This window comes from Anolis carolinensis, chromosome 3 (assembly GCF_035594765.1).
Source record: "Anolis carolinensis isolate JA03-04 chromosome 3, rAnoCar3.1.pri, whole genome shotgun sequence".
NCBI classification, from domain to species: domain Eukaryota; kingdom Metazoa; phylum Chordata; class Lepidosauria; order Squamata; family Dactyloidae; genus Anolis; species Anolis carolinensis.
The window spans coordinates 234,010,777-234,026,385 of NC_085843.1; the positions used below are offsets into that span (position 1 = coordinate 234,010,777).

At 45.6% G+C, this 15,609-nt stretch overlaps 1 protein-coding gene across 1 annotated transcript in view; it reads right to left on the reverse strand.

Annotated features, from left to right (window-relative positions):
- Positions 1–1,233: 1,233 nt before the first annotated feature.
- The window catches only part of mms19 (MMS19 homolog, cytosolic iron-sulfur assembly component), a 48,370-nt gene continuing 33,994 nt past the window's right edge, over positions 1,234–15,609 (reverse strand). The window contains exons 24-31 of the mRNA XM_062976353.1: positions 5,703–5,803; positions 5,574–5,630; positions 5,296–5,482; positions 4,650–4,732; positions 4,375–4,539; positions 4,238–4,297; positions 2,293–2,393; positions 1,234–1,693 (exon numbers count right to left, since the gene is read on the reverse strand). Of these exons, the coding sequence (XP_062832423.1) occupies positions 1,666–1,693; positions 2,293–2,393; positions 4,238–4,297; positions 4,375–4,539; positions 4,650–4,732; positions 5,296–5,482; positions 5,574–5,630; positions 5,703–5,803 (782 nt within the window). The 3' untranslated portion in view covers positions 1,234–1,665. The remainder of the gene's footprint in view (positions 1,694–2,292; positions 2,394–4,237; positions 4,298–4,374; positions 4,540–4,649; positions 4,733–5,295; positions 5,483–5,573; positions 5,631–5,702; positions 5,804–15,609) is intronic.

A 15,609-nucleotide genomic window follows, 5' to 3' on the forward strand; every position in this document is an offset into this window, starting at 1 on the left:
TAGAACTTACAGAACAATTCACAAAAAATAGGTTCAGGCACTGTATAAATTAGATTTCCTCCCTTGCAGATAAATTACGCAGGACACTTCAGCTTCTGCCAATTTCCATTTTAACTTATCTAGGCTAGCCTCGAATTACACTTCTTGCAAGCTCCTGTCGTAGAGAGGCTCATGTTCGCGCTGTCAGATGAAAGAAAAACCTGGAAGTGGACACACTACCTGTGTAATTCATATGCAACTATTAGTGGTTCAGTACAGTTGTGGGGGATGTGAGTGTACAGAATCCTATAAATTAGCAATGCTTCACTACTACCATGTGAAATTTAGCTACATAAAAAGTTAAGATATTTGAAGAGACATGCAGCTGGTTTGAAGCTGAGTTCAGAGTTTGATTAAGTACTTCTCACTTCCTTTGCAACCCACACAAGTCTTAAGAAGTGATTAAGACTCCTTTTGCGCCTTAGCATTTATTGCAGGTGAATTCAGTGTCTTTTGAGTTATGATTCAGCATTTAAGGGAAGGAAGAGATGTGCTGATTCTGCCAGCAGCAGCAATCTTTTCCAACCCTGGTTTCTGAAAATCTTAGATGAAGCAGTGCTGACCACAGAACTTTCTTGGTGCAAATCATAAACTCAACTGCTGGAAGAAGTTGCTTTCTACAGGTACAGCACTTGGCTTTCTCTTGTGAATATGCAGACCTCTATTTCTAGGCATTTCCAACTGTGTTTATCGTTAATATCTAGCTACTGGTGAAGGGTAGTATATAAACTAGCAGATATGTTAGCTGATGTGTCTATATATTTTATACAACATCTAAAATGGAAACGGATGCTTATGATAGTTCAACAACATTCTAATCATATGAGTACTTCTAAAAAGCAAATTCCATGTAGAGTCTCTCAGAAGTCTTGCTGGATTTCTATATATTCTTAACCCAGGATAGCAACTGCTTGACAATGAGCAGCAATTATACAGGATAGTGCCAGGAAAGGGCTGCATATTGCAGGTTTAACAGTTGTTGCAAACCTAACAGAGTTCAACTTATATAGTAAAATGGTCCCTGTTTTTGCTACATTTTATCTGAGAGATTCCATGACGTAACTTAAAATACTCAGAAGCCATTGAGTGTTTCTTTTTGAACTTTAAAACTCTTCCATCCCAACAATTTGCTATTGCTAGAAAAGATCAATTATGCAAAAATTGATTTTGAATGAATAGACACAGAACAGCATCTCACAAGAGGCTGAGCTTTCTATTTTTGTTGATACACTTGTGGCAATTGCTAGAAATCTAGGATAATGGTACTTAAAATGCATGTTGAGACGAAGGCCAACAACAGCACCGAGCTAACTTCCTCTACTGCTTCCTTCCCATAAGATGCACTTTTTCCAGAGGCTGTTAGGAAACAAGATTGTTTATTCTTCTGGCTCCACACACACAGTGTGCAGGCATCCTGTCATCTCCACGAACTACATTACTGCTGCAAGATTCAGCTGGCCACTGCATCCTACTGGACAGATGTGGTTAGGACTGTGCTGGCCCATAGAAATGGCAGTCCATAAAAAGGTCCTCCACTTGTGCCCAGAGCCCTGCTGGTTTCAAGGAAATGCAGAATACATGATGTCAAGGCAGGTGAGTTTCTCAATCTTGAGCCTCACTGCATCTTCACCTGCCAGGTGTCCCAAGCAGAAACCTGAAGAGCAAGAATATAGCATTAGTTTTGATGACAGCAATGAATAAAACCCCAAATCATTCATTCAAATATCTATACTGTGCATTAGATACCTGGCTCATAGCAGTGAGCATAAAGGGAACAGAATGATTAAGACTGCTATTTAAAAATAGTGAACATTTTTCCACAGCAGAGATGGAAAAAGTTTGGCTTCTGGGCCATATATTTTTCCTGCCTGGGAGACCTCACTTCCTTCTGGAGCAGTGGTTCTCAGCATGTGGGTCCTCAGGTGTTTTGGCCTACAACTCCCAGAAATGCCAGCCAATTTATCAGCTGTTAGGATTTCTGGGAGTTGAAAGCCAAAACATCTGGGGACCAAAGGGTTGTGAACCACTGTTCTGGAGAAAAAAAATCTTCTGCTGGCCTAAAACAACGTCCCCCATATTTACAGGCCATTTGGGGGCTAAGATTTAGGAATGGAGTAGTGGAGAGGTATGTTCCAGTGAACCAATACAGTCCCTCTACAATAGCTCAGTTCTGTTTTATACCCTTGGAAGACAATCATACTTGGCCACGAGGGATCGCCTATGATGATCTGTTCAACAGTATTATCTACTTACCACTCTCCTCGTGCTGCCACAGCTTCTTTTCGCACAAGACGTTTCTTGTCATCCAAGGGTTTGGCTAGTGCCTTGATCACCCGTGCTTTGTAGGGAATTACCTGACAGTGTGAAGAAAACGGAATTAGTAGGGGCCCTACAGCTTCTACTGATGACAAGAGGTGGGGGAAAAACCCGCATATTACGAAAATGTAGTCAATCCTCCACTTTCACTGGGACAAGTCCTCCTCCAGCAAAAGTGGAAAAATCACTAATATTTTGGGGGGAGGGTGTACTCATGGCTAGTCTCTTGGGGGAGGGGCTACACAGCATAGTCCCGGAGGAAAAGGCAGGGGGAGCAAGCACCTGCAACATTATTTACCCTGCATATCTTGCCTGCTTTTCCTCTTTGTATGCACTACTTATTTCTGCTTTGCCCAGTACCTCCCTTCCTTTTCTTGTATGAAACTGACACTCATGGAAGAAAGGAAGAGGAAAAGGAGCCAAGGTCCACAGGATAAGTGAAATAGTGCTCAGGGCCTATTCCTGCACTTCTTCTATGCCCCGAGTATCTATTTCACCTATGCAAAGGAATGAGGTATAAGCGAAACAGAAATACGGCATGTCCAGCTCCTGAAGAGCCCTCCTACTCATTGTCCTGATCCATTCAGAGTGAGGACGAGGGGTTGTTGAAAGGGCCAGTTGGAGACAAACAGTTCCCAGCAGCCCCCCCAGTCTAGCTTAGTTATTGCAGAACAGGAGCCTTCAGCAGCAGCCACCACTTCCCAGCAGGTGGACAAAGCAGAAGCCAGTACATTAGGGCAGACTGATGAAGGATTAAATGCACTAACCCTTTTAGAATACAGACAAGAGTGCTGCAGCCTGCAGCCCGATTAGAAAAAAACAAGTTTTACACAGGCAACACCTGAGAGCATAGGATAAGGGGCTCTCAAGATTAATAATAATAATAATAATAATAATAATAATAATAATAATAATAATAATAATAAACTTTATTTGTATTCCGCCCTATCTCCCCAGAGGGACTCAGGGCGGATTCCAGCATACAAAAAGGTAAACATTCAATGCCTTAACAAAACAAACAGATACCAACAAAATAATCCAGAATAACCCCACATATAAATGTAAAATTAGAATTTAACATCAATAAATTAAAATGTAAGCAAACAAAATTACATAAACGACATAAAACCTAAGCATAAAACATCCACATTGATTTACAGGAGCCAACCAAAGTTCACAAAGTCATATGAGTTGATTGTGTGGCCAGTGATGACCGCTGGGCCAACATGGACTAGCAGGGCCTGAATACAACAATAGTTCTCAACCAGGTCTGATAGTGATCTCATTATCAAATCTTAATCTAATCTAAAGAATTCTCAAGGTGAAGCCTTGTGGTAGGAGGTAACATTGTTGATTTGTCGTGTGAATCTTGACTCTTTGGATTATTTGTTTTGTTGATCCTGGACTGTAACCTTAACTGCTGTATTTTGTTTGCTGCCTTGAATTTTGGACTTTGCTGTTTTTGGACTACTAGCTTTCTTGATCTTGGGCTGGGATTATGGCTTGTTTTGTTTCTGACTCAAGTCTGAAACTCCTCTGGCATGACCATGGCAACTTGGACTCAGGTCTTTGGCTTTATCTCACTCTCAACAGCTCATGTATGTATGTACCCTCATATGGTTAGTTTCCAAGGACTCTTACATTTTTTCTGTTGTGCATCTCCCGATACATAAGTTGTGAAACTTCTGTTTGGCAAACCAGGACTTGACAAAACATGACACTTGCCTCCTGAGGATGGAGTTACCATGTACACATACTAGTTCCAACTTCAAGAGGTGATGGTACATGCTCATGAATAATCAAAACCACAACTGTGAAATCCACAAATGTAGAGGGCAGACTGTAAAGCCCAGAGAAAAGAATTGGCAGATCCATCACTTACCACTGGGGTGGGAAAAGAGGCGAGCGCATAAAGGCACTGGAGAGCAGCAATGCGGATTGCCTGCAAAACAAAAGATGGTAAGCATTTAGTCCTTCATGACAAGAAGGAAATACTACACTGTACAGGAGATTACTCACCATAGTAGGGCTGTCTGTCAAGCTGAGAAACTTGCCCACCAGTGTGTCAATATGCAGACTCATGATATGAGGTGCATCAAGTAACAAGGGCTGTAGACAGTGCAATGTTGACATCTGGACCACACGATCATGACATGACAAAGCTTCTAACAACAGAGATAACAGCTGTGGGGAAAAACAAAGAGGGGAATGTAATTCCACTACACACCCATCTAGGCAAGATACAGCTAAGAGTGCCTAGCATCTGATCCTGTGGCTACAAAGTCTACACTCACCGAAGGCAGCTCTGTCACCAGCACAGGCTTGGGCAGATGGTTCAATATGTGAGATAAGGCTTTCAGATAATTTGATTTCATATCTGGGGAAAAGAGAAGCATAGGTACTCAGTTCTTTACTCCAGAGGATAGTCTTCAAAAAATGGTTTTGCATACTTGCGGCTTATACAATGAAAAACTCTTGCTGCCAGTAAAGAAAACAAACCCCACCGTACCATTTTGGAAGAAAAAAAAATACTGCAAAGCCAACCAACATAGAATTGTGACCTTTCTTGTCTTCAGTTAAATTTACTCTTGGTAATACAAAATATTTCACAGGAAGAAGTAGAAAATTGCTTCTGCTGTTTCTCCTCTTCTAAAAATAAAAACACCAAAACGTTCTCTTGATTATGTATCGGGAGATGCATCTACATAGTAGAATGTAGTTTGACACCACTTTAACTGCCATGGCTCAAAAATATGCAACCACTGGAGTTTTACAAGATCTTTTACTTTCTCTGCCAAAGGGTGCTGGAGCCTCCCCAGGGCCTTAGAAGGCTAAAAAAATGGCCCTGCTGGGCTATACTTATGGCCACCTCTTATTTAAGAGTAATGTAAATTCTCTAACTGAGATGCTTTTATCAAAGAATAAGACTAAAGAACTCACCAGGTACAGCTGCGTGGAACCTTTGCACCAACTGTGGCACACACTCTGTGAAAAAGCGCTGTCGGAACATGAGGCGCACCTCTGCGTGGCAGCTCTTGCCCAGAACATCTGGAGAGTCAGCCATGAGCAATACAAAGCCATCACTCACTTTTGGACCAAGGACTGAATCCCCCAAAAGCACAAGCAGCTGTAGGGCAGATGTATGAGAGCCATTAAAACGCAAAAAGTTAGCACTGTATTGGACTTCTTGAAGATCACAGCTCTTCTTTGAAACTCACCTTGTCGGTTAGTTGAGTGGTCAGTGGGTGATAGCGTAGCAACAAAGCCTTGCAAACCTGCAGGGAAAGAAAGATTAATTAGATTCTGTATAATTAGTGGAGAGAGTGGGCAAAATGGCACAAACTTACCCATAACAACAATGTGAGGGCCTGGCTTTGATGGGGACCTTCATTCAAGCCTTGCTCCAGTTTGTTCATGGCCATTTCCAAGAGATGATCTAGCTGAGTCCCTGTTAAGGGGAGAGGGACAGTGACTGCTAGTTGCTCTTGCATATCCAAAGAACAAGACAAGGAAGCTGTTCTGACCCTAAGCCAGAATGGCCCCGTCTCTACTGTCCTTCCAGCACCAGGCTAAAACCTTTTATTCAGGCAGATTTTTTAAAGAAGAAGGTTTTAAAGATCAAGTCAGGGGGTGCTATGGTTTGAGCTCTGAATAAGCTGAGCAGCTGTCAGGACCCAGGCTGCAGAGCACCAATAACCATGCGCAGAGACCAGAATCTATCTAATATCTTTATTATAGAAATATATAAAGTCAATAAAAACAAGTGAAGAATATAGTTCAGAAGCAGACCTTTCAGGAAAGGCCAAATATAGTCCAGAAATGTATTGTCCAATATAAGATATTAGAGTTCAAAGTTTTAATCCACTTGACCGAAACACACACTTTGCCAAGCAAAGTGTGGGGAAATGACAGGGTCCTTAAAATCCAAAGTAGCTTGACAACAAGGCTGGAAAATAGACTTGATTCTTGGCTAAATCAAAACTTGAAACAAGGCAAACATGAAACATGAACTGAGTAAAGAGAAGTCCATGAAACAAGGCTAGGCTGGAAACTTGATCCGTGAAACAGGGAACTGGGGTACGTAGTCCACACACGATCTCTCTCCTCAAGCTGAACAAATTGACTCCGCAAGGTTCCCCTTGCGGCAAAACCCCTATATAGGATCTTGTTTTCCCGCCAATAGAACACTTTCCCTGGAGAACAAGAAGTGAAACCCAAACTGTGTCCAGATGCATGACTCCTTAGAATTTCCCAAGGGAAGCAGACTTAATCAGCTAATTGTCTGGCAGCGATTCTGAGGCTCCGGCGATTAGCCTCCCTCGCTCCTCTATCTCTATTATAATTGTCCTTTTGGGAAAATGGGGGAGAATTCTGCCCAAGGCTTGTTTGGTTAGCTTCCTGAGGACAAACATCCTCCAGATGGCGAGGCTCCGATTCAAGCTGAAACGGTGGAAATCCCAAATTTTCCTCCTCATCTGCCACAATAGCACTAGGAACGGGACTACAAGGCCCATGAGACATCACAGCAGCGGAGCCTGGAGGTCATTGCTTGCAATATATGATATAGTTCTCTCGCCTCTTACCCTCCCTTATCAGTGTATTTCTTTTCCAAAACCTCCCTCACTCTTAACCAAGGGAATGTTTTGAAAAGGGAAAGGAGAGGGAGAGAAGAACTTGCAAGCGAGGAAGAATATATATACATATATATCATTTATCTTATAAAAGCATTTTGCCTTGAAATATTTGTTAATCTCTCCTACAGATATTATAGATATACAGGTCTTGCAAATACTGCAGGGGAAATGCACATATATAGAGAGAGGATTTGCAAACATTTCAGGGGGAAATGCATATATGAAATTAGTATATATAATTATAGATTTATATCTAGCTCTGCATTGTTTATATAGGCATTGAATGTTTGCCTGTTACTATGTTGGAAACTGGCCTGAGTCCCCATGGTGAGATGGAGGGGATACAAATGAATTATTATTATTATTATTATTATTATTATTATTATTATTATTATTATGTTATAGAATCATAGAATCATAGAATAGTAGAGTTGGAAGAGACCTCATGGGTCATCTAGTCCAACCCCCCGCTAAGAAGCAGGAAATCGCATTCAAAGCACCCCCCGACAGATGGCCAGCCAGCCTCTGCTTAAAAGCTTCCAAAGAAGGAGCCTCCACCACAGACTGGGGGAGAGAGTTCCACTGCCGAACAGCCCTCACAGTGAGGAAGTTCTTCCTGATGTTCAGGTGGAATCTCCTTTCCTGTAGTTTGAAGCCATTGTTCCGTGTCCTAGTCTGCAGGGCAGCAGAAAACAAGCTTGCTCCCTCCTCCCTATGACTTCCCCTCATGTATTTGTACATAGCTATCATGTCTCCTCTCAGCCTTCTCTTCTGCAGGCTAAACATGCCCAGCTCTTTAAGCCTCTCCTCATAGGGCTTGTTCTCCAGACCCTTAATCATTTTAGTCGCCCTCCTCTGGACGCTTTCCAGCTTGTCAACATCTCCCTTCATCTGCGGTGCCCAAAATTGGACACAGTATTCCAGGTGTGGTCTGACCAAGGCAGAATAGAGAGGGAGCATGACTTCCCTGGATCTAGACGCTATTCCCCTATTGATGCAGGCCAGAATCCCGTTGGCTTTTTTAGCTGCCGCATCACATTGTAGGCTCATGTTTAACTTGTTGTCCACGAGGACTCCAAGGTCTTTTTCGCACACACTGCTGTCAAGCCAGGCGTCCCCCATTCTGTATCTTTGATTTCCATTTTTTCTGCCGAAGTGAAGTATCTTGCATTTGTCCCTGTTGAACTTCATTTTGTTAGTTTCGGCCCATCTCTCTAGTCTGTCAAGATCGTTTTGAATTCTGCTCCTGTCTTCTGGAGTGTTAGCTATCCCTCCCAGTTTGGTGTCATCTGCAAACTTGATGATCGTGCCTTCTAACCCTTCGTCTAAGTCGTTAATAAAGATGTTGAACAGAACCGGGCCCAGGACGGAACCCTGCGGCACTCCACTTGTCACTTCTTTCCATGATGAAGACGACGCATTGGTGAGACCCTTTGGGTTCGTTCGCTTAGCCAATTACAGATCCACCTAACCGTAGTTTTGCCTAGCCCACATTTAACTAGTTTGTTTGCCAGAAGGTCGTGGGGGACTTTGTCGAAGGCCTTACTGAAATCCAGGTACGCTACATCCACAGCATTCCCTGTATCGACCCAACTCGTAACTCTATCGAAAAAAGAGATCAGATTAGTCTGGCATGACTTGTTTTTGGTAAATCCGTGTTGACTATTAGCAATGACCGCATTTGTTTCTAAGTGTTTGCAGACCACTTCCTTAATGATATTTTCCAGAATCTTGCCTGATATTGATGTGAGGCTGACCGGACGGTAATTGTTTGGGTCATTCTTTTTTCCCTTCTTGAAGATAGGGACCACATTCGCCCTCTTCCAATCTGCTGGGACTTCTCCTGTTCTCCAAGAACTCTCGAAGATGATTGCCAGTGGTTCTGAAATAACTTCCGCTAGTTCCTTCAATACTCTTGGATGTAGCTGATCTGGCCCTGGCGACTTGAATTCGTTTAGAGTGGCCAGGTGTTCCTGGACAACTTGTTTCCCTATTTGGGGTTGGATTTCCCCCAATCCTTCGTCCATTCCATGTTGCTGAGGTTGAAGATGGCTTTCTTTTTGTGAGAAGACCGAGGCAAAGAAGGCATTAAGCAGTTCTGCCTTTTCCCTATCCCCTGTCACCATCACCCCATCTTCTCCTTGCAGTGGCCCTATCACCTCTTTTTTCTTCCTTTTTCTACCAACGTAAGCAAAAAAACCTTTTTTGTTGTTTTTTATGTCCCTGGCAAGCCTGAGCTCATTTTGCGCTTTAGCCTTGCGAACCTTTTCCCTACAGAAGTTGGCAATACGTTTGAATTCTTCTTTGGTGATTTCTCCCCTTTTCCACTTCTTGTGCATGTCACTTTTGAGCTTTAGCTCAGTTAGAAGTTCTTTGGACATCCATTCTGGCTTCTTTGCACTTGTCTTATTTTTCTTCTTTGTTGGCACTGTTTGCATTTGTGCCTTGAGTATTTCACTTTTGAAAAACTCCCATCCATCCTTAACTCCCTTGTTTTTTAATATTGGCGTCCATGGAATACCGCTCAGTAATTCCTTCATTTTTTGGAAGTCAGCTCTCTTAAAGTCCAGAATGCGTGTTTGACTTGTCTTAGTTTCAGCATTCCTTTGTATTGCAAACTGCAGGAGCACATGGTCACTTGCCCCTAAGGATCCAACCACTTCAACTGTATTGATCAGGTCTTCCACATTTGTTAAGATTAGATCAAGAGTTGCTGATCCCCTTGTTGCCTGTTCTACCTTCTGGACCATAAAATTGTCTGCAAGGCAAATGAGGAATTTGTTGGACTTTGTACTCTTGGCCGAGTTTGTTTTCCAGCAGATATCGGGATAATTGAAATCGCCCATGACTGCTATATCTCTTCTTTGTGCCTGTTTGGTCAGCTGTTGGCAGAAAGCTTCATCAAGTCCTTCATCCTGTCTCGGAGGTCTGTAGTAGACACCCACGACAAGGTCTTTTTGAGTCCCAGTTCCCTTGATTCTTATCCAGATGCTTTTTCAAGCTGGTTTCCCGGATTACAGTCTTGCATTTCTTCTGCAACGTAACTGTTTTTGACATATAAAGCTACTCCCCCTCCTCTCCCCCCTTTGTTCTATTTCTGTGAAAGAGGTTATAGCCCTCAATGGCTAAATTCCAGTGATGGGAGTCATCCCACCAGGTTTCAGTGATGCCTATGACATCGTATGTGTGCTGCTGTGCTAAGAGTTGGAGTTCGTCTTGCTTATTTCCCATGCTCTGAGCATTAGTGTAAAGACATGTAAGCCCCTGTGTCAGGACCCAGGCTGCAGGGCACCAATAACCATACACAGAGGCCAGAATCTATCTAATATCTTTATTGAAGAAGTATATAAAGTTAATAAAAACAAGTGTAGAAAATAGTCCAGAGTTAGACCTTTCAGGAAAGGTCAAAATTAGTCCAAAGAAACAATGTCCAATATGAAATATTAAGGTCCAAAGTTGTAATCCAATAACCGAAACACTCACTTTGCCAGGCAAAGTGAGGGGAGATGACAAGGTCCTTAGTCCATGAAACTTGAGCGTGGCTATGGAGTAACTTGAAACAAGGCTTGGTACAAGGTAGCAAGGAACGAGAAGCAAGGACAAGATCCGTGGAATTACTTGGCAAAAATCCGGAAAACAAGGCAAGGCTGAGTCCTAAGAAACAAGGCAAGATCCGTGGAGGTAAACAAGGCTGAAACGGGAACGAAGGCTTGGAAACAGGAACGAGGCTTGGAAACAGGAGTGCGCTGTCCACACACAACTTACTCCAGTTGCTGACGAATTGACTCCGCAAGAACCCTCTGGGAGCAAGGAACCTAAATAGGCCTTGTTTTCCCCACCAGAGAACACTTCTCTGGGGAACCAGAAACGAAAGTCAATCTCTGTGTCCAGATGTATGACTCCCTAAAATTTCTCATGGGAACAGGCTTAATCATCTGAATGCTTTGCTGCTATTCTCAAACTCCTGCGATTAGCCTGTTGCACTCCTTTCTGCTGGAGATAGTAATTACGGCGCGAAAAAGGGGGAGAACTCGACTCCGGGCTTGTTTGGGAGATTTCTGGAAGACAAGCCTCTTGCAGGTGCAAAGGCTCAATTTCTGGCTGAAATGGTTCCCTTTCTGGCTGAAATGGTTCCTTTTCTGGCTGAAATGGTGGAAAACCCAAGTTCTCCTCTTCGTCAGTCACAACAGCACTAGGAATGGGACTACATGGCCCATGACTCATCACACTATCCCCCTCCTCAAGCCCCCCCTCAAACTGGGACTCTCTCCCCGAGGCGCGAGGCCGCGGCTTGGCGGGATAGGTCTGATGGAAGCGGCGGGTTAAATCGGGGGCATGAACCGTGGAAGCGTCTTCCCAAGAGCGCTCTTCGAGGCCAAAACCCACCCAGTCAATGAGATATTGTAGGCGGCGGCGGTGAAAGCGAGAATCCAAAATGTCCTGAACCTCGAACTCTTCTTCTCCGTCCACCAAAACAGGGGCGGGGGCCGGCCGGTCTGCATCAGGGCGCACACCATCCGCCGGAAGGAGCAGGGAGCGATGGAACACTGGATGAATGCGCATAGAGCGCGGAAGTTGGAGTTTGAAAGTCACGGGGTTAAGTTGCGCCACCACTGGATAGGGACCAATGAAACGGGCATCTAGCTTCCGGCAGGGACGGTGGGAGGGCAAAAAGCGAGTGGACAGAAGAACCCGGTCTCCTACCTTGATTTCGGGGCCCGGCTGGCGATGTTTGTCCGCGTGGCGTTTATAGTCCTCCTTGGCTTGGTCCAGTTGCTGGAGCAAAAGTTGTTGCACTGCTGTGAGTTCCTGCAGCCAGTCCTCTGCTGCGGGAACTTCTGAGGTTTCAATGACAGGAGGAAAGAAACGTGGATGGAAGCCATAGTTTGCAAAGAACGGGGTTTCCTTAATTGAAGCCTGGACCCCATTATTGTAGGCAAACTCCGACAGTGGTAACAGGGAAGCCCAATTGTCCTGTTGGTAGTTTACATAACAGCGAAGGTACTGTTCCAAAGTGGCATTGGTGCGCTCGGTTTGCCCATCTGTTTGAGGATGATGAGCCGAAGATAAACGAGAGTCTATGCCCAATAGTTTTTGTAGTGCCTTCCAGAAGCGAGAGGTGAATTGGGACCCACGGTCTGTGACCAAACTCTTGGGCAATCCATGTAATCTGAAAACATGTTGGAGAAATAGATCTGCAGTCTCTTTGGCCGTGGGAAGGCCTTCACAGGGAATAAAATGGGCTAACTTGGTGAAAAGGTCCACCACCACTAGGATCGTGGTGAATCCACAGGAAGGTGGTAGATCAGTTATAAAATCCGCAGAGATTATTTCCCATGGGTGGGATGGAGTAGGGAGGGGATGTAGAAGCCCTGAGGGCTTTTCCCTTCTTGTCTTGGAGCGCTGGCATACTGGGCAGGTGTTGACATATTTTTCCACATCCTTGCGGATCTTGGGCCACCAGAAATCTCTTAGGATCAAATGCATAGTTTTGAATAGCCCGAAATGCCCTGCTGGCTTGCAGTCATGACACAAACGAAGTGCCTTTTCCCTGCCCGGTCCTGGGGGGATGTAAACATGATTTCTATAGCAAAGCAGCCCATCTTTAAGCGAAAAGGGGAAATGTAGTCCTTGGCGAAGTTGGTCCTGGGCCCAGGCATCTACTTGCTGACTAGCCCTGATTTCTTGAGCACAAAGGGGCCCTGGAGTAGAGGGAGTTGATTCAATGGGAGTGGATTTGGTGTTCCCCACTGTGAGCGTGGCAAAGTTCTCGGGTTGTAGCAGCTGGGACTCAAAGGTCTCCTTGCGTCCTGCAGCGTATTCCGGTTTCCGTGACAGAGCATCTGCTTGCTTGGTCTGGGCTGGGGTTACATAATGAATTTGGAAGTTAAAACGTTCAAAGAATAAAGCCCAGCGTTGTTGTCTCTGATTTAGCTTGCGGGCAGTTCTTAGATGCTCTAGATTCCGATGATCAGTATGGACTTCAATGGGAAATTTGGCCCCTTCTAACCAATGTCTCCAAGTTTCAAAGGCTGCCTTTATGGCCAATAGTTCCTTTTCCCAAATGGTGTAGTTTCTCTCTGGTGCGGTCAATTGACGGGAATAAAAGGCACAAGGATGAAGATGATCTCCCACCGGTTGTAGGAGTACAGCCCCAATTGCCACATCGGAGGCGTCCGCCTGCACGACAAAAAGGGTTTCAGGATCTGGATGCTGAAGGATTGGCTGGGACGTGAATAATTTCTTTAGTTGCTGGAACCCTTTCTCTGCTTGATCTGTCCAGCGGAAGGGCTGTTTCCCACGGATGCAGCTGGTGATTGGGTCAGACCAGCGGGCAAAATCTGGAATGAACTTGCGGTAATAGTTCGCGAACCCCAAGAATCGTTGCACCTCCTTTTTGTTGGTTGGCGCCCACCATTCCAATACTGCTGAAACCTTTGCCGGGTCCATGGAGAGCCCTAGTGGCGAGACGCGGTACCCCAGGAAATCTACCTCTTGTAGATCAAAAGCACATTTTTCCAGCTTGGCATAAAGTCCATGATCCCGCAATCGTTGTAACACCATTCTGACGTGGTTCTCATGTTCTGATTGTGATCTAGAAAACACCAAAAAATCGTCCAGGTAGATGATCAAGAACCGATCTAGATAATCCTGAAAGATGTCATTGACAAAATGCTGGAACGTTGCGGGAGCTCCACATAATCCATAATTCATAACTCGGGACTCGAATAATCCGAATTTAGTCTGGAAGGCGGTCTTCCACTCGTCCCCTTCTCTGATGCGAACTAGATTATACGCTCCCCGAAGATCCAGCTTGGTGTAGACCTTGGCTCCTCGAAGTCGGTCTAGTAGGTCCGAGATTAAGGGCAGGGGATAGCTGTTCCGCTTAGTGATATTGTTCAATGCTCTATAGTCCACCACCAAGCGTAATTCCCCTGACTTCTTTTTCACAAACATCACTGGGGAAGCGGCTGGGGATTGAGAGGGTCTGATGAATCCCTTGCGAAGGTTTGACTCTATGAACTCCCTGAGAGCTTCTTGCTCCGGTTCAGTCAGGGAGTAGAGATGTCCTCGCGGGATCGGGGCCCCCTCCACCAAGTCAATGGCACAGTCATAAGGTCTATGTGGGGGTAATCTCTCGGCCTCTTTTTCATTGAATACATCCCAATATTCTGAGTACTTCTTGGGCAAGGTGATAATGGGTTCAGTGTCTGTGGCATGGCAGATCTTGGCTACGAGGCAATGGTTTTGGCAATATTTTGAAGCAAACTGTAGTTCCCTGTTGGACCAGGAGATGCTTGGGTCATGAAGTGTCAGCCATGGAATACCCAAAATCACAGGGAAATGGGGAACCTCGGTAACAAAGAAGGAAATCTCTTCCATATGTTCCCTTATCCACATTCTGGTGGGTTCCGACCACTGACTTACGGGACCCGTCTTGAGGGGGCGGCCATCGATGGCTTGCACCACACGGGCGTTCTTGAAGTCATGATATTGTAATCCCAGAGAGTCGGCATACTCTCTATCAATGAAATTGTTTGTGGCTCCTGAGTCTATCATGGCATGGACCATGACGGGTCCTTTTTTTGCTGACCACAAGGTGACCACTAGAAGAAACAGGACCCCAGTTGGCGGCTCTTGAGTGGGTTTTTTGACCGGGTTGGCGAGCCTCTCTACGCCCGGTCGCTGGCTTCCCCCGCCGGCTGTGCGCCTGCCGCCTCAGACGTCTTCGTCTCCGTGGAGGACGCCGCCGCCAGACGGGCGGCGGGCTTCCCTTTGGCTGGGCACTCTCTGGCGAAGTGGCCCCCGTTTCCGCAGTACCAACAGAGATTTAGGCGTTGGCGGCGGGCCTTCTCGGCGGCGTCTAACCTGGGACGCACGTTGCCCAACTGCATCGGCACCTCCTCGCTCCCTCTGGGGTATGGGGCTGGTGGCGGGGGTCTCCATACTGGATGCGGCTGGACGCTGGTGGGAGCGGGAGGTTTCACCCCAGCTCTACCGCTCTGGCCTCGGACCCATTGTTTTCTGTTGGCCAGCATGACTTCAGCCCGTAAACATTGATCAATGAGTGCTTCAAGAGAGTGGGGGGGATCCACTTTGGAAATTTCCTCCAACATCTCGATGTTGAGACCCTCCCGGAATTGTCCTCTGAGGGCTATATCATTCCATCCGGTGCTGTGGGCCAACACTCGGAACTCGGCTATGTACTGGGACAACGGTCTGTCCCCCTGAGAGAGGCGCCGGAGTTTATGGCCGGCTGCCTCCAAATTGTCTTCGATCCCCCAAGTCGCCTTAATGTGATCTAAGAAGTGTTGCGCTGATCTTAGATGCGGGGAAACTTGGTCGAACAGTGCCGTCGCCCAGTTGGCCGCTGGCCCGTCTAAAAGGCTGTAGATCCACGCCACTTTGATGTCTTCTTGGGGAAACTCGGCATTGCGGGCCTCTAGATAAGCCTGGCATTGACGACGGAAAACATGAACCTTAGAAGCTTCTCCAGAAAACTTGGTTGGCAATGCCAGGGCCGGGAGTCGGATTCCGCGTTCCTTCAACCCCTTTATTTCTCCCTCCTGCGCATTGAGCTTATCGCGGATGCGGTCCACTTCCTCCTTGTCGATGGTGT